This window comes from Lagenorhynchus albirostris, chromosome 2 (genome assembly GCF_949774975.1).
Source record: "Lagenorhynchus albirostris chromosome 2, mLagAlb1.1, whole genome shotgun sequence".
Classification (NCBI taxonomy): Eukaryota; Metazoa; Chordata; class Mammalia; order Artiodactyla; family Delphinidae; genus Lagenorhynchus; species Lagenorhynchus albirostris.
Genome location: NC_083096.1, coordinates 149,761,608 through 149,779,836, shown reverse-complemented (window position 1 = coordinate 149,779,836; position 18,229 = coordinate 149,761,608). Strand labels below are relative to the sequence as shown.

Sequence of the window (18,229 nt, the reverse complement as noted above, 5' to 3'; positions counted from 1 at the left end):
ACCAACATTCCCCTAAAAGAGCCCAACAGTTAGGAAAGAAAGACGCTCTTCTGGTGCCCTGTGCCAGCCCTGGGCAGAGCAAGGGACCTCTAGGCTGGGCCACAGCGGAAACCTAATTATACAGCCCTTGGGGACAAACCCGCTCCTGCCTGTAGTCAACGGAGGTACGTGATGAATGAGCCCCAGCTCTCCTCATTGCCTGTCACCAGCTCCTGGGTCCCGGAGAAGAGACTTGTGGTGGGAGCTTTGGTCCCTCCTGTTTTGGTTGCCAGTGAAAGTTCACCCAGCTGGATTGGGGGAGCCTGGAGCTCATCATATCTGGAATGGACAGGCTGGAGAGAGAATATGGAATGGTTGGCTTCAGATAAGGTCACAGTGATGTGGTGGGCACATGAGTGGCGAGATGGAGGGATTTCCCAGGAGGCAGCACAGGAAGTGGAAGGTGCTGCAACTCCATCTTTGAGCCCTGGAGGAAAATGCATCCCTGGAATCCAGCACTGAGCCCCTTTGAATCAAACAGGTGTTGGACAGGGATGATACTAAGAGAACCCACTGTCCAGGGCCTCTGCCCTGCCCCAATCCTGGCCTAGGGACTGCATCTTTCTCGAGTTCTTGCCTTAGATTTAAGCTGGTTCCATGTGGCCTGGGATGGGCCTGGGATGAGATGCCATGGAGAGGACAGGCAGGGCAGCTGTGGCACAGGTCTTTTAACTGGCTGTTGCTTGATAAAACTTCAGCTCCAGATTATGGGTCAAGGGGTTGAGAGGTGTTCTTAGCCCAGGGGCATGGAGAAATTGGCCTGGCCGTAGCTGCTGCCTCCTTTGCCGTGTTGGTTTCCAAAAGATAGGAGCCCCAGATGCTAAAAATGTCCCCCAGCACAGCCCTGCTGCCAGGTGCAGTCAGTGACAGGTGTTGGAACAGCCGACTGCTGCAGGCAGTGTTGGAATGGAGAGCGTTAGGGCTGCCACCTTCTACCTCCTTACTACCTTTAGTTATGACTGTTGCCTGCTGGGAGGGGCGAGAAGAGGTGGCAAGGAGCAGGGCACCTTCTTGTCCCCTGTGGCGACTGACGGGATTTAATCGCCTTTTGGAACACAGTTGTTAAGCTGGGACCGGGGGAGTACAGGCAGAAGGAGTAAGTATCAGTGGTTTTAAACGGCGTCTGTCTCTGCGTCTCTCCTGACGTGAGGCAGTGAAACACGTTATCGAGGAGGCCCGGAAAGTGGCTAAGTGCATTTGACACACGCCAACTCCCTGCCTCCACACTGGATAATTGCATTGTCAACTGTTCAGCGAGGTGGCAGGTGACACTGCAGGCCGATTGATTGTCCCGCATCGCAGCTCCCCAGACTGTCAGCTCCCCAATCGATGGCGTTTACACAAGACACCGTAACTGCATCTGTAACTAATTCCAGTGTAAAACTCTCCGGAAGCTGCTGCTCTGCACCACCACCCCCAAACCACACCTTTGGAGAGCACACGCCTCCAGAGGCCCCAGGACTCCTTTCTCCCTGGGCTCTGGTTTTGTTGGGAGCAGCAGGTGAGGAAATCGATGGCTCCGTTTTTGTGGTTTCATGTTCTACGACGTTACTGCCCCCAGTAAGCGGGCATCTCCAGTTTCTCAATCGATTATCTGATCAGTTGATCAAATTAATGCTGATTTTTTTCTCTCTCTTTGACCTAAGAAAAAAGGAGTTTATGCGAGGGGGGTCGTTTTTATAAAATTTAGGCTTTGCTTATCATATATGCACTTAACCCTCTCCCTTTCTATTGCTAGTGTCCAGTTGGAGGGAAGAGGTTTTTTGCACTGCCCGTCCTCCCAGGACCAGGCCCCCACTGCTGAGCATCACTGACTCTCAGGCTTAGTCTGCCTGTGGGCAGCAGCCCAGCCCTTTGTGCCACAATACAGTGGGGCTGAGCCTCAGCAAGGCGGCCTCCCTGGTAACTAAAGGGTACTCTGGGTCATCTTGCAGGTCCCAGGGGCAGAGTCCCTTCCCTGGATAGTAGCATCAGGAGTGGCAGCTTGCCTGTTATCCCTGGAGCTACACAGAACAGGAGCCAGAGGCTTGGAAAGGAGTACTCTGCGCCATCTTGCCTCTGAGTACTGGCTTGGGATGTTCCAGCAGCTGAGAACATAAAATGACTGTGGAGCCTTCTTCTCGAAGCAGGGTGGGGGGCGCAAGCTGGCAGGGGCGCTGTCTGCATAAAATGGCTTTATGGCTGTTTCTTTTTATTATGATTCTGCCAGAAGTCAGCAAGTGACATTTCATTAAGAAAATAAAGTTTAATGTGCTGGGAAGGAGGTTGGAGCTGGCTGGGGCAGCACAAGAGTGAAATTGGTGGCGGCAGCCTGTTCTGAACACCTGTGGGGGTAGGGAGAGGTTCCCAACATCTGTCTCTGCTGGGGGGTGGGGTCAGGGTCAGAGGAAACTGCTCAGACCAGAGACAGGCCTTTTCCTTGGCAAACAAGATGTGTTGTGTTCTCCATCCTGCCGGGCTGGTCAAGGGAGCAGAAGGTCGCGGCTCACCCGAGAGCTGGGGTCTGAGAGGGAGGGTTGTGGCCTGAGAGGTTTCTCCAGGCCACCGGCTAATCAGGCCTTGGCCTTCCTTCCGGCACAGGGCTCCCAGGACCTAATAGAACAGCATTGTTGGCATTAAGCCATTACTGCTTGCGTGTGTTGTATGGCACCCGCTGTGGGCCTGGCCAGCTCTGTGCTGGATGACGCTGAGATCACAGACTTGGGCCTTCATTCTGGTAAGGGACAGTGACAATACATGGTAATAAATGTGACTTTGGAGTTGCACAGGAGCCTGGATGGACGCCGCAGAAGGGACCCCTGTGTAGAAATGTCTGGGGACATCTCGTCCACACTCAGCACCTTGAGGGTAGGAATCAGATCTGGAAACACTGTCTTCAGTGTCAAGCCAGGCAGAGGGTGAGTTCGATAAAGGTTGAGAGAATGTTGAGGTGAGTTCATTCAGGAAGTATTTATAGAGCAACTACCATGTGTAGGCACTATGAATAGAAGGCATGATTGAGAAGAGTCAGACTCGCAGAGCGAGCAGGAATTTGTTCTGTAGACCAAGAGGGAGATGTTTCTAGGCAGAGATAACAGGAAGTACAAAGGCAGGGGGGCATGAGAAAAGATGCAGGACTTGGGAAACCACAATAGCTATGTTGCACTGGAGTACAAGACCTGGTCCAGGCCTGGTAGGCAATGAGACTGCAGAGATGAGGACTTTGGCCACTGGGCTGCTTTATGTGTTGAGAAGCTAGGACTTTTCCTAGCAGTTGGCGGTGCCCAGTTTTCTCAGCTTTGCCATGGGAGCCATACTGGGCTGAGGAGTGGTGCCAGGATTCTCGGCTTTGCTTCTCGCCCACCCAAAAGGCAGGGCCGGGCAGGGCCTGGCTAAGCCAAGGATGTGAGGCTGACTGCTGAGCTGCATGTACTTGGGGGAGGGAGGTTGGCAGAGCTCCGGAGGCGCAGGCTGTAAGTGAACCTGACGGCTACATTGTGATTGATGGCGGAGTTTGTCTCCCAAACTGTCAGAGGGTTTATAGAGGTGCCATTCACCCACAAGGCGGGAATTGCTTGTCAGGACACTTGGCCGTGAACAGTAGACAGAGCTGTAACTTGGTGTTTTCTCAGCTTAATGGCCCTGCTGCTGACCTGCCTGCTGCCTCGAGTTTGTTGGTGCCTCATTGTGGAGGGCAGATGAGGACTGGCAGGGAGGGGTGGAGCCTGGGCAGTGCCTGGCCTCTCTCTTTCCCTGGTGCTGCTTCCCTCTGCGTTGGGTGGAACCTTTGTGAGACCAGAGACCAGAGGTGTAGGAGGGAGAAGAAGGATCAGGAAGAAAGTGCTTTCGAAATGGGCTTGAAAGGTGGAGAACATTCCAGATGGAGGGGAGAGCATGAGCAGGACACGGTGACGTTTGAGGTGCAGTAAGTAGTCTATCCGTATATGTGGAGCTTATGGAGTGAAGTGAGAGAAAGAGGGAAGGTGGAGAAGTGGGGGCATCCGGAGCTTAGCGTGTCTAACTGAGGAGCTGGGACTTGGTCGTGTGTGCAGAGGGGAGCTGCAGACACTGCTGGAGCAGGGAAAAGAAGGGTCAGAGCTCTAAGGTAACAGGGTGAAGGAACAGGCGAGAGGCATGACAACCCGGTACATGTCTGTTGCCCTGATGAGCGTGTTAAGACCCTGGAAGTGGGAAGAATGAACAAGAAATTTCTGAGATCATCGGGCAGAACCCTGAGCTGCTTCACACCTCTGATTCCACTCAACCCAGATCCCATCGCTTTCAGCCCCTTTTGTCCCCGGCAGGGCTGTTCCACTGGCTCATGAGATGTGGTCCGAGACGGGGACCACTGGGAGAAGACATGGGCAGGGAGGGAGAAGTAGCTTTGTGGTCACTGGCCCTGGGCCACCAGGAAGGGTGGTCCTGGGAGTCAGACCACATGGCAGGTGAGCGGGCCTGGAGTAGCTTAAGCAACTCAGCGCCTTACATCACCACCGCCGCCCCTGGCCGAGAGTGCCTGTGGCCGTGCCAGATGCTCCTCGGTGAGGTCAGCTACCTGCCCGGCCCTTGGCCCTGCCTCCGCCCACCTGCTTGCCTCCATGGACTGCTTTGAGAAGCAGGTGTGCATGCTTTTTCTCCCTCGGCCATCCCTTCTTAATCCCTCTATAACTGCACTTGTCCAGGAATCTGGGCTGAGTGAGGTTGGGATGAATAATTAATGTCAGGCACTTCAGACACCAAATATTTGAACAGCTGCCTGGTGTTTTTGCTGGCGAGGACCTGATGGCCAAAACCAGGACGTTGGCTGGGGGTCCCGCTGTATGGCTCTGACGGGCCTTTGCCAGCCTACTCTCCCTTCTGGTAGACTTGTCAGGCTGGACCATGGGACACGAGATGCCCAGGTCCTGGGTGGGGGTGGCCTTGTAGACCTGAATGTCTCTGTCTTCCTCCTGCTCTTCTTAGACCTGGAAGACAGGTGTTCAGCAGGCCTAGACTAGGTGTCTCCTGAGGACCTGACCTAGTATATGAATGGGCTAGTTTATAAGCAGAGACCACTTGGAGCAGGAGGCGGTGCAGAGAAGGCTGAGGTATGCAGAGTGAAAAGGCCTGAAATGTCAGAGTCAAGAGCACCCAAGTTTCTTGGCTCTCTATATCCCAAGCCCACGTTTCTGTTTGGCCTTGCCTAGCCCAAAACCTGAGCCGTACCTAGGGAAACAGAAGGGGTACCCTTGGACTCGTCTTGCTGGCCCCAGGCCCTCCTCATATCCTGCTTCCCACAGGCTCTGGCTTCGTCATGTGCAGCGGCAAAGAGAATCCGGACAGTGATGCTGACTTGGATGTGGATGGGGATGACACTCTGGAGTATGGGAAACCACAGTATCCTTGGGGCACTGCGGGACAAGGTGGGGCTGGTGGGACAGTCCAAATGGAATAAGAAAAGTAGCGAGCACCTCCGGTCACTCATCCACACACACCCCCCCCCGGGGTCAGTGTCTCAGCTTGGGCCGGGGGAGCCCTCCTGAGGATTCAACCCTCATGGCCCACCACAAACTAGGATCCATTGTCCTTGACCACCATGCCAGATACACGGAGGCCGACGTCATCCCCTGCACAGGCGAGGAGCCCGGTGAAGCCAAGGAGAGAGAGGCACTCCGGGGCGCAGTCCTAAAGCAAGTGTGGGCACAGGCCTGGGCTGGGGGGTTAGAGGGATGGGAAGCCCTGAGGTGGGTGTCAACCCAGTACCCGCCCTCAGGGTTATCCTGCCTGCTTCAGGGCCCACTTCGTTCTTCCTCCTTCCTTTCCTCTAGTGGTGGCCCTCCCAGCACACGCATCACACCTGAGTTCTCTAAATGGGCCAGTGACGGTAAGTCCTGACGCAGGTTAGGAGTGATGGGGGGTGGTAGTGACTGCCTTAAGCCCAACCCCTCACCTGTGCTGCCCAGTCTGGCCAGAGTGTGAGTTGCCTCTCTGTCCCAGCAGAGATGCCTTCTACCAGCAACGGTGAGAGCAGCAAGCAGGAGGCCATGCAGAAGACCTGCAAGAACAGTGACATCGAGAAGTGAGTGTTTGGCCAGGAGGGAGGCCCGGGGAACCACAGCTCAGTTGGAGGGCGAGGGGCCCTTTGCTACCAGGAAGGCCTGGTGCCCTGGGCACACAGCCGACGGTGGGGCCCAGCTGGTGCTGAGCATGCCTCTGTGAATTGATCTCTGGGCCCAGGCCCTGGGAGCCTTGGTGGAGGGAGGAGCAGTCAGCCTGCCTGCCTGTCCGCCCGCCCGCTGCAGAGGCCTCCGCCCAGGGAGTGTGATGTATGGCTGCCCAGCCCAGCCAGCACACTTGATTCATCTCCAGTTTCTGTTTCTTAATCGGGAGCTAAATTGGTTTCATTTTTCTTGTCCCGGTGGCGCTTGCAGTGGGTTTTAGGCAGGAGCATTGGGTCTCATCACTTCTGGTAGGAATTTTTGGCCGGTGTTCTCAGGCAGGGGAAAAGGGGATCCGTTAGCACTTCTCCCAGGGTTGGGCAACCCCTGGCCTGGATCCTCAGGAGCCACCAGGATTTGAAATCAGCAGGGCACCTTACTGCCTTTCCAGAAGCCCAGGCAAGGCCAGTTCTGGCCCCAGGAGGTGGCATTGTCCAGTTCTGGCTGCCTGGAGCTGCTGCCATTGGCCATTGCCTAACTCCTCACACCCGCCTCTCCCTCCTCTCGAGGCTAGGTTGCCCAGGGTTAAAAGGCAACCTCTTCATTCCAGAGCCAGTGTTCCATCTTGCCTTCTGCCAGGAGAGTGGATTGCAGGCCGGTGCAGGGCCGGGTCGGTGGCCCAGGGTCACCTCCCATTTGTTTCCCTCCATTTTGTGTTGTCATAAATTCATTCCAGCCCGTTGTGGTTGATCAGTTTATCTCGGCCAGGGCCGTGAGTGCTGCTGGCATGATGTATGGGCCGCAGCGTGGGGCCCAGCTGCCCATGAATCACCGCAGCTGCTCCATGTCAGCGCCGGAGCGGGCCGCACAGGTTCGGCGCAACCAACTTGAGGTGGGGGGGAGGAATGACGTATGGATGTTTATTTAATAATTCTCTCCTACTCCAGCTGAGCGGGGCGGGCGGGGCCGTAAGGGGCACCCACCCTTATCTGGAGGGGCTGCTCATAAATCAGAAAGACAAGATCATTAATCAGGGATGGCGCCCAGGGGGAGGTGGGGGCCAGAACCAGTGGCCATCCATGAAGGTCCTACCCGCTGAGGGCTGGGGGAGCTGGGGACTGTCCCACCTGTGTGAGCACAGGCACCAGTGGGCAGGGCTGTCTGGGATGAGCTGGGGACTGGCTCAGTCATGTGCAGAGATCTCCATTGGGTCTGGATTTGCCAAGATTAGGGCCCTTCAGTCCCCATGATGTCTCTCTTCCCCGTACACATTATGGGTTCCCATCCTAGATCTTTTTCACAACCTAGGGGAGGAGAAAGGCAGGAAGACATGGCTTCTTCCAAGAAATTCTCCACCCCATACCCTAGAGGGGCTCAGGAATAGCTCACAACCTACCTGGGTCAGGGGCCTGGAGGACTGGGTAGTTCACCAGAGCAAAGAATAGAGGCCAGTTATGTGCCGAGCAAATCCAAGATAGGGTGGGCTCTGGAATTGGATGTGGCCTTGGAGCCTTTGGAGATGGAAGTGGGAAATGGCTTCATTCTCTCCTGGCCCCATCCTTTTTGCCTTCCCAGCTCTAACTCATTCTCTGGTTTGGGGTTTGACAGTTAGTTTTCTACTTGGGTAGGCTGCCCCCAGCTCCAGGCCTTGGTTTCCCAATCTTTGAAATAACCTCATAGGATCAGCCTGGTCCTTGGAGAGGAAGGGAACACAGCTACCCATCCTTGTCTCCTTGTCAGGAACTTACCAACAGTCCAGGTGGGGATGGCACATAGAGCATTGGGCAAAGGGCCTGGGGGAGGAGCCAGCCGTGCAAGTGCTTGTGAGGAAGGAGGGGATGGTAAAAGCTTTCCAGAGCTGGAAAGTTGAATGGATGCTCCCAGGAAATCTGCCAATGCCAGGAGGAGTTGTAGTCAGAGCCTTTCTCAGCTTCCCTGGAGACAGGCAAGGCAGAAAGCATCATGGACCCATGGAGTGATGGATCTAGAGCATCCCTGACTTAGGGACACAGCCATCAGGAAGTCACATTCTGTGTTGCTGCTAGTGCCCTAAAAGAGAAAGGTCAGAGATCAAAGTTCATTGCTGCCCATGAAATGTTTCCCATCATCCTACCCATGCCCCCCCATTACCACTTACACCCAGCAGGGACAGACTACCTGTAAGCTTTCAGGCTTTCTGGGCCAACTCTCTCCCCTAAGCTGGCAAGACAGGCCACCCTAGGAGATGGTCCTTGCCCACACACCACCCTTGTGATTCCACCTCAGCTGATTGAATACACCCTTTAAACTTCAGCTCTTACCCTTTACAGCCCTCTTCCAACATTCTCAACAACTTCCTGTAAATTGCCGGTAAGATAAACTTTCCTCTCTGATTGCGGCATCTGGGGTCTTCTTGGACACAGTCTCCTTTCCCAGTGTAGCACCTTCTGCTTACTCAGAAGTGAGCCTTCCAGCCAGATGGGGCTCTAGGGCCTCTAGGCCTTGTTCCCACTGTTCCCTCAGCCTGGAGGCCTGTCTCCTCCAGGGTGTAGCCAGTGTAGGGTAGTGGTTACTTACACAGTTACTGGTTGATAACAGAATCAGTCTGCCAGGGTTTGAATCCCATCTTCCCCACTCTGTGAACCTTGGACAGGCTACTTTTTCTGTGCTTAGTTTCTTCATATATAAAATAGGAGTATTAGGATCTCATCATGGGGTTTTTGTGAGGTGTAAATAAGATAATTACTTTTAATCCCTCAGTACAATCCCTGGCATTTAGTAAGTGCTTAATAAATTTTAGCTCTTTTATTTGTATTATTGTCCTTATTATCCCCTAAAGCCTGTCTCCAGTGCCATCTTTTCTACTCCTCCAGGAAGCATTCTTCATCCTCTGAGCCTCTCCAGGTTCTGTTGACTTGTTTTAGGAGAGGTGGGAGGGATCAGTCTTTAGAATAGTCCTAGCTATTCCCTGTTCAGTATTGCAGCTCAGAGAGTCTTCAGGAAGTTGTAGGGACCTTGTGCAGGGCTTGGACTACGGGTGAGGACCAACAGGACATCTGACATGTCTAGGAAGAAGCAACCAGGAACCTTTGAGGTAGGCTAGGACTGTAGCCCAGGGGCCTCATCAGTCCCTGCATTTTTCACTCTCCCTGGGGGTTAGACCAGCTGTTTCTTCAGCAGATGTTTATTCATAGTCACGTGCCTAGTATGGGGCTAATGTTCAGAGTGTAGTGGTGTAGTGAGCAGCTTGCCCTCAGGGAAGTGAGTCTAGCAGTGACAGACATTTGTGGTTATACGGCTGTGGTGAAGTCCAGTACAGGGGCTGGAAGAGCACAGAAGGGGCAGCCACCATTGGGGTACTGGCTGGGGGCTTGGAAAAGGCTTCTGGGAGGAGGTGGAAACTAGGCCTGAATGATGAGATGGGACTAGTGAGTTAGGAGGTTGGGGTGATCCAGAAGAAGCAGAAAGTGCTGAGAGGCCAGTAGAGTGAAAAATGGTGGGGTGTGTGGGGAAACTCAGGAGTTTGGCATGGATGGAGCATAAAGTACGTGGCAGGGCACTTGAAGGATGCGGCTGGCGGGGACCGGCCCAGGGAGGCCCTTGTGAGCTTGTGGAGAGTTTGGTGGAGCTTTATTCTGAGGTAGACACTAAAACGTTAGAAGTAGAAGTGGTCAGGTTTGCAGAATTGTAGGTGCCAGGAGAACAGAATGGAATGAGGGGACTGGGGTCTGAGAGGCCATTCAGGTTGATGGCACAATCCACAGAGGAAATCATGAGCACCTGGACTAGGGGTGGTAGCTATGGAAAGAAGTGGAGATGCCAGAGATACTAGGAGCTAGATGACAGATTTTGGATGTGAGGAGTGACTGGGAAGACGTGGTTTGAGAATGGTTCTCAGGTGTCTGGTTTAGAAATTCACCAGGAGGGAGGTAGAGGAGCAAGGAGAGGGTGAGGAGTGCAGTTCTGGAATGTGGAGTTTGCGGATCGAGGATATGGGTGGGGCGTCTAGCAGACAGCTATATATGCGATTCTGGAATTCAGGGGAGCTGTAGGCTGGAGGTTCAGGTTAGGGATGCCAGCCTGCTCCCTGCCCAGGTATGCCATCCTCTTTGCAGAATCACCGAAGATTCAGCTGTGACCACGTTTGAGGCCCTGAAGGCTCGGGTCAGGGAACTGGAGCGGCAGCTATCCCGTGGGGACCGTTACAAATGCCTCATCTGCATGGTGAGAGGAAGGGAACCTCGGGCACCCTTGCTGAGGCTTCAGTGCTCCCTGGGGTTTGGAGAGGGTCTCTGCCCTGTGATCTGGGCCCTTCAGAGGGTGGGACAGCCTCAGAGTGACCCCTTCCTTCTCTGCCCATTTTCTCCCTAGGACTCATACTCGATGCCCCTAACGTCCATCCAGTGTTGGCATGTGCACTGTGAAGAGTGCTGGCTGCGGACCCTGGTGAAGTGGCATGGGGGTCGGGAATGGGTGGCCATTTGGGGTACTGCCCAGATGTCCATGCTCGTGCTTGAGCCTGCTTCGGGGGAGGAGGAGCGAGGAGCAGGGGAGCAGAAGCATAGACCACAGCCCGAAGCCAGGATGTTCACCCCCAAGCTCACTACCCTCTCTCCTCCCCGACCCCAGGTTTATTAAATTCTCCCCACCGGTGGGTTCTCTTGCCTGCTCCCTTCCCCCATCCCCCCACCCCAGCAGGCCCACGTATGACGCATAGCAGTGAGATCCCGGGTCAGGAGGAGGCTGGGTGTGGGTAAGCAGGACCAGGGCCTCAGCCCCTCCCCCTCCCATTACTAAGCTCCTTCTGCTCCTGCCCCTGTTCTTCGCTCGGGAGCAGCCATTAAAATGTCGCCCGGAGACAGCAATAAAAGGCCCGGACGTGGGCTCTGTGTCCTGATCAAAGGCCGCGTGTAATCTCGTTAGGGCCGCGGCAGCCACAGCTGGACCCAGCCTTGTTCTCATTACTGGGGCTCCCGCTGCGGGCCTGGCCAGCCGGTTTGATCCTGGCGTCTCCCCAACACAGGAACGTGCCTGCCTGCTCACAGAAGCCGCCCATGCCTCCCCAGCGCAGGCGGGCAGGACCAATCCGAGGCCCCAGCACAGTGGTTCGGGGAGATGCAGCTGCAGGCCCAGGGGCTCACACGAGCAAATGTGCGGCACAGGGTATAACCAGAGCCCTCCCTGTTCTCCCTGCAGGGTGCCAAGAAGCTCTGCCCTCAGTGCAACACCATCACAGCGCCCGGAGACCTGCGGAGAATCTACTTGTGAGCTAGCCACCCCAGGCAGGCCTTGCCTCGAGCGCCCCATCTGCCCCGCCTGTGACGTGACCCCCCCTTGTACATACTTACACACAGGTTCCCCGTGTACATACATGCACACACGAACGCACACACACATGCACACACACAGGACTCGAGCCAGAGTGGAGGCTGAGGCCCAGGCCCTGCCTGCTGGCTCCCACCAAGATTGGGGACCATACCTGTTCCAGGTTCCGTTCCCAGGGTGGGGCAGGGAGGTGGGGGTAGGGGGAGTAGCCAGGCAAGGCTCCTGAGATCCAGCACCCCCCCCACACCGACTGACAGATGGACAGACAGACATGCAAACACCAGACTGAAGCACATGTAATATAGACCGTGTATGTTTACAATGTTGTGTATAAATGGGACAACTCCTCACCCTCTATCCCGTCCCCTGCCCTTTGGTTGTATGATTTTCTTCTTTTGTTAAGAACACCTGGAAGCAGTGCCTCTTTCAAGGCTGGCTGGGGGCTCGGCCCATCCACCTCTTGGGGTGCCTGCCTCTCCCTCCCCACTCCTTCTCCCGTGGTTCTCTTCCCTCTCCCATGTGCTCGGTGTTCAGTGGTGTATATTTCTTCTCCCAGACGTGGGGCACGTGCCCCAAGGGACATGATCCTCTCCTTAGTCTTAGCTCCTGGGGCTCCTCATAAGGAGTTGGGGGAGGGGGGAGGCACAGGAAATGGGAACCGAGCTGAAGCAGGGGCTGAGACTGGGGCTGGATGAGGGTGCTCCTGGCTACCCAGCCTTCTGCAGAGAACCTTTCCTGGGATTAGACTGCTGTTCCCAGGGAAAAGTGTTTGTCTCCCCTGCCCTTCTTGTGGGCCCCATGGTGTGATGCTGTGTTTGTATATTCTATACAAAGGTACTTGTCCTTTCCCTTTGTAAACTACATTTGACATGGATTAAACCAGTATAAACAGCTGCTGCCTCTGTGCATGTGTATAGGAAGGGGTGGATGATGGGGTGGTATGAACAGAGGCAGTTAAGGGGTTAATTCCTGGCCGCAGTGCGGGAAAGGACTTGGCTACGGGTTTGTAAAGCAGTGTGGGGTTGGTCTGCTCAGGGGCCCTGGAGCACTGTCGGTGGGGGTGAGGCCGGGACCTGGACTCCTGACTATTGATGGGTAGGGGCTCCAGGTTAATTCCTTATCGATGCAGAATCGTCAGCTCGTTAATCACAGAAGAGGTCAGAGCTTGGGGCTACAGAGGGGTTGCAGGCTCTATCCCCCAGTCTAGGGCTGGAACAGCTATAAGCTTGGGTGAAAACGTAAGCCCCAAACCTCTGTCCGTTTCTAGTCCCTTGAAGTGAGCCAGGGACCAAAAATGGAACCACCATCTCAGTCCCCTGTGGCTTCTTCTGTTCTCCATCCTAGTGACCAACAGCCTGGTATAGTTAACTGCCCAGATGAAACAAACAGTAGGAACCCCCTTTAACCAAAGTGGGCCTTCAAGTCAGGGAACTGAGGCTGGGCAGCCAGCACTGGAGATGGAGCTTTGTCAAACAGTTATCCCCATGGCTGCCCAGTGCCAGTGAGTGAGCAGCATTCTGGGTACTTGGGCAGGGGCTCAAAGCTGCAGATGAGTCCTTGTCCCCCACACACACAAAGCTGTTTTGACAAAACAAGATTCTGCTAAAATTCAAGACCTCAGAGTATCTTTATGACTCCAGACTCCTCTCCTTCACACATTCTCATGCAGCAGGCCCACCCTCCATCTTCCCAAATCTGACACACCTGTCTCCTCTGGGCTGCCCACAGTGAATATTATAGAATCAGGTCCAGTTGGCAGCTCCTGTCCCTCTCTGCACCCAGATGACAAATCACCCTGGTTGGAGTCCAGCGAAGGCCCTTCACAGGCCCAGGCCCAGCTTGATGACACCAAATATTCTGAAAGCAAGGATCCTGGGCCCCAAGATTTTAGGGAATGTATGTGGTCCGTTGAGGCGGAGCAGCCGCAGTGACAGCTGAGGGTTTGGAAGAGAAGTGGGCAATGCCCAATGCCCCGGGCTGGCTCCTTTCAGCTCTCTACTCTCCCCTCTGCCTGCCCTGGACTCACGTCAGTGGGTGCTTGATGGCTGCTTACTTCCACCCTGGGGACCATATGCTAACAGGAGACGTTAACCCAGAGTGAGGGCATGAAACCCGCCCTGCTGTGGGATCCCTGAGCACTGTCGCGTGCAGCACTGCCACCTGTTGGCCATGGCTAGGAATGCAGCCATGCAGACATAGGAACTGGCTGCCACAGTAGTGGGGGAGTCCCAGAGGGCTGAGGCGATGTAGGGAGAGCTTGGCTCTGGAGACAGAGGGTCCATCAGCCCTGAGACTATCTATCAGGGGTCAGCTCCCACCCAGAGCTTTTCCAGCCATCTCCTTCGCTGCAGGTCAAACTTTCAGAGCCCATCCCTGCCCCCCAAGTCCCTCGATCACCACAGTAAGCTCATTAAATCAACAAAAATTTATTGAATGCCAGCTATGTGCCAGCATTGTGCAGCAGTGACGTAGAATAATAGATGATACAGGACTCCAAGGCTGAAGCCACCACTTCTACCTACAGAGGATCCAAGTGGGTCTCCCTCAAGGAGATGAAGGAGTTTTTTTCAGGCCAGTGGTTCTGGTTCTGGTCTTTAGGGCTCCTGACTCAGCTTGTCCCAGCTCCCATCTGGCGCTGCTGTCTTCCTGCACCCCACTCCATCTGCCCATTACACACACATCTTGCAACTTTCCTGGATCTAGCAGCTTCCTGGCAAAGTGTGGTACACCTGGACAGGCCCCCCACCTGTGTACCCTCAGCTCCCCATCTGGCTTCCACATTAGACTCCCTGGCAATGAGAAGCCTGAGTGAACTGCTAAATGGGATCCACAGGGACGGCACTCCATGCTGTGGGGCTCTGTCCTTCCGGGACTTGGGAGCACAGATCACAGCCCCTGCCCCAGCCTGCCCCTGCCCTCTGGCACCTCCCTGCAAAGCTCACCTTCTATTCAAGGAATCAGAGATCAATGCTGGGGCTCATCCTCACCCCTACCCCCCACCCGCAGCTTTATTAACCCTTCACAGCCTAAATGCCACAGGAGTCAGCAGCCTGTTGCACTTATCCAAACACAACCACTGCTAGGCTTCCGCAGAGACCTGCGCAGGCACTCCTGCCCCAAGAATCCTGGGATAAGCAGACCACCACAGTCCCCAGGACAGAGGCCCATGGAAATTCTCTACCTGGAGGACCATAAAGTCCCAGAGGGCTGCAGGGAGTTGAACCAGAAGAGGACCCCACCCATGGATGTAGGTTATGGGGAGGTGTCAGGCATTTATTTCTGGAGCAGAGGTGAGGTGGGTAGGGCAAGGACCTCAGCACCGGACGCAGCTGCGCATGAAGTTGACACAGAGGCTCGTGTAGTAAGTAGGGTAGTCACGGAGATGGCTGACGTGTGCAGATGACTTGAAGTCCACAGAGTGCACCAGGACCCGGTGCGCCAGGCGTGCCTCCACCATGCGCTCCACGTCCCTGGCCAGGACCACCTCGTCGGCCCTGGAGTAGAGGTAGAGCTCTGGCCAGCGAGAGGCTGCGTCGAGCAGCCTGTCATAGAAGTGGGTGTGGAAGAGGGAGGTGAGTGGCGCCAGCAGGACGTGGAACAGGACTGCCACCAGGGCAAAGGCCACCAGGAGCAGCAGGCGCAGCGCGGCAGGCCGGGGCTCCAGGATGGCTGCCAGCGCCCTCAGAGCCCCCAGCAGGTTGCCGTCGCCAGGACCACTGTCAAAGATGGTGCCCACCACACGCAGGTGGCAGAAGCGCCGGTGGGTCTGCAGGAGCTCCAGCACGTATCGGTACAGCATGACGCCGGCGTTGCTGAAGACGTGGAAGAGCAGGGGCTCCTTCTCAACCTCGTAATCAAAGAGCAGCTCAAGCAGCCTCTGGGCCAAGACACGAAGTGAAGGGATGCCCAGGGACTCGGAGAAGAAGACCATGTGCCAGGGGGCTGTGTATCGGATCACGATGCAGCCCTGAGGAGAGGAGAGAGGCCCTGTCCATCCTCGGGGATGGGGTGGGGAGGTGGAGAGCAGCTAAGGTCAGAGGGGTCCAGCAGCTCCAATTTCCACAGGCCCATAAGCTGGCAGTGCTCCAGGCCCTGCTGCAGTCTGGGCAACAGCTCACCTGTCCTAGACGCAGGAAGGTCCACTCCAGGCCCATTTGTGGAATAAGCGCTTCATGCTGGCCAAGCCCCCTCAGCCCGGGATGGTATGCGAGGCCTGGAGCCCAGAGCTCACTTTGGAAACATCTGGGCTGACCAGAAGGAAGCCTCCTCACTCTGGTCCGCTCCCTGTCTCCCTCCCACCCCTGACCCTGCACCCTCATCTGCTCAACTCTGGCACATTTAAGGCCTCACTGCTTGGCTACACCCTGCTACAGCGACTCTGCTCTTGCCTGTCCCTACTTCCCAGGGACAAACAGGTATCCCCACAAGACCCAACACCCGAGACAGCCTGCAGGCCCAGCCTTGACCACCAGAGGCCGCCCGCGAGCCAGGCCCACATGGCGTCAGTCTCTGGCCGCTGCCACCTTCCCGCAGGGCCCTGAGAACAGAGGCCATACTCCCAAATGTCTGGTTCCAAGGCCTGGGATCACTCCTCACTCTCCCTGAAGTTCCAAATACAGTAAACTCCGTGGTTCCTCAAATGCTAAAATCTTAGCTAAACTCTCTCTAGGCCTCTGTACCCCTCAATGCCTGGGTCAAGTACACCTCGAGGTCTCCACACAGATCCCCTTCTAGGCCAGTTAGAACAGGCAGCCAAAGCCACCCTGAGTCCTAATCCTCCCTCATTAACATGTGCCAGAGACAAAGGGCCCCTTGTCGGGGGAATCTGAGTTAGGCAGGCTCTGGGGTCAGACAGTTCTGGGCTCAATTCCTGGGACCAGCACTTATTAACAGTATGGATGAACAGCAATTTACTTCATCTTTCTGAGTCTGCATTCCCAGCTGTAAGTTGGGATAACATCCATCTCATGGGATTGTGGTGAAAATGAAACGAAAAAACGTACCTCGAGTGCCCAAAACAGCACTTGGCACAAAGTCCTCAGCTAAGAACAGCAGTCATTAGTGGTGGTAGGAGTAATAACAAGGAGAAAATTACATGCGCGCAGTACTCGAATGACCCAGAGCCAGAGAGAGATGGTCAGCTGAGGTAACCCTGCCATCAGCCTCCTGACCTTGTCCCCTCCCGCTGACTGTGATCACATGTGCCCCAACTCCTCCTGGCTCTGCTCTCACCAAGACCCTAGCGTACCTAAGCACCCCTCCCAAGACTCTGCAGGGGGGTCACGGATGCTACCTGGCCCCGCAGATCTGGAAAATTTCACAAAGAGCTCTGCTCCAACTCCCCAGAGGGTGCTTTCCACCCACCCTCAACTTACACACAGCATCGCCAACGAACGCAAACATACTCCACACCACCACCACACACACACGACCCTTGGGACTAAACACAGCCTTGTCCGCCTCACACCCCACAGACGCAGACACCCATGGCACCCACTGCACCACCTGTGAAGTGCACAAAAAAGCACAGCCACCAACGCACACCCACAGCGCACACACCACTGTAGGTACTACCTTCAGGAGCCCACACATGTGCGTGCACACACGCCCACACACGCTTCTCCCCAGAAGCATTCCCATGCAGCACTACCTGTTGATACAGGCATAAACCCAGCAGCAAGTCCTGGGAACTCACCGTCTCTGAGGGCGCATGTGCCCTCCACCTCCACGTCACCCATGAGTGCATGCACAGAGCTTGCCTTGTGAACGCCCAACACCCCCTGAGAAGGAAGGGCACATACACCAAGCTTCCCCGGGCCTCGCTCTGAGGTTTCCATCTCTGCTGCCACCTCCCGAGTCAGATGCTCCTGGAACCCCCCTGCACCAAGGGCCGGGCTCTCACTGGCTGTCCGATCCCAGTCTCTTCCCTCTCCCCTGAAGCCAACCATCTCTCCATCTCCACACATGCTCGGTCCCAGCCTGATCCATCTGCCCTCACCTCACTCTCCTGTACTTTCAGTCTCTTCCTCGTTCCAGATTCCTGCTCAAACCGATCTCATTAAAAAAAAATTAAAGCCTCTGCCTTCCCACCATGTTCCCCTCTAACTCTGTCCCACCCTTTCTTCACCTTCCCAAACTTTGACACCCTCTCCACCTGGTCCCCTCCCACTGACTCCACTCTGACAGCTGCACTGCTCTTACCATGGTCACCCAAGTTCTCCCGAATGGCTAAATCCCATGACACCTTTCGGTCCCCACCATACTTTCCTTCCGGTAGCATTTGGGATTACGAGCGCTTAGAAACACTCTCTGATAGCCCTGGCTCTTCAATAAGACAGAAACAGGAAAAAATGGACTGTTCTAGATTTATAAGAGACTTAAGGAACGAAATAACTAGATGCAATGGGCGATCCTGGATTGGACCCTGGTTCGGGAAAATCAACTGTAAAGGACACTTTGGCGACTATCAGAGAATCTGAATATGGACTGGAAACTCGATGAGATTAAAAATGTATTAACATGGGACGGTGGAGATCATGGTCCGAAAAAAAGCAGGATATAAAATAGTGTATTCAAGAGATCTTATTTAGGTAAAGAAAAGATGCACAAACAGAAAAAAAGCTGAAAGGATATATACTAAGGCTAAATAGAGGTGATCTCTAGGGGACAGACTATGACGTTTTTATATTCTTTTAAATAATAAAGTATCAGGAGTTTGGGGTTGGAAAATTTTTTTCTCTATCCCCATCTTATCCTCCTGACCAGGGGGT

The 18,229-nt window shown here is 54.9% G+C and overlaps 2 protein-coding genes across 9 annotated transcripts in view; one reads left to right on the top strand and one right to left on the bottom strand.

Annotated features, from left to right (window-relative positions):
• The window catches only part of RNF220 (ring finger protein 220), a 217,256-nt gene extending 204,906 nt beyond the window's left edge, over positions 1-12,350 (top strand). For all 3 annotated transcript variants that reach the window (XM_060140245.1, XM_060140244.1, XM_060140246.1), the window contains 7 exons: positions 5,298-5,394; positions 5,601-5,687; positions 5,826-5,881; positions 5,998-6,076; positions 10,250-10,358; positions 10,506-10,580; positions 11,331-12,350. In XM_060140245.1, the coding sequence (XP_059996228.1) occupies positions 5,298-5,394; positions 5,601-5,687; positions 5,826-5,881; positions 5,998-6,076; positions 10,250-10,358; positions 10,506-10,580; positions 11,331-11,402 (575 nt within the window). In that variant the 3' untranslated portion in view covers positions 11,403-12,350. The remainder of the gene's footprint in view (positions 1-5,297; positions 5,395-5,600; positions 5,688-5,825; positions 5,882-5,997; positions 6,077-10,249; positions 10,359-10,505; positions 10,581-11,330) is intronic.
• Positions 1-18,229, bottom strand: part of TMEM53 (transmembrane protein 53) — a 447,568-nt gene that overhangs the window by 415,256 nt on the left and 14,083 nt on the right. For 2 of the 6 annotated variants that reach the window (XM_060140247.1, XM_060140252.1), the window contains exon 3: positions 13,928-15,426. In XM_060140247.1, the coding sequence (XP_059996230.1) occupies positions 14,773-15,426 (654 nt within the window). In that variant the 3' untranslated portion in view covers positions 13,928-14,772. Of the gene's footprint in view, positions 1-13,927; positions 17,240-18,229 lie in introns of all 6 variants that reach the window. The other 4 variants (XM_060140249.1, XM_060140250.1, XM_060140251.1 and 1 more) reach the window with 4 other exon arrangements.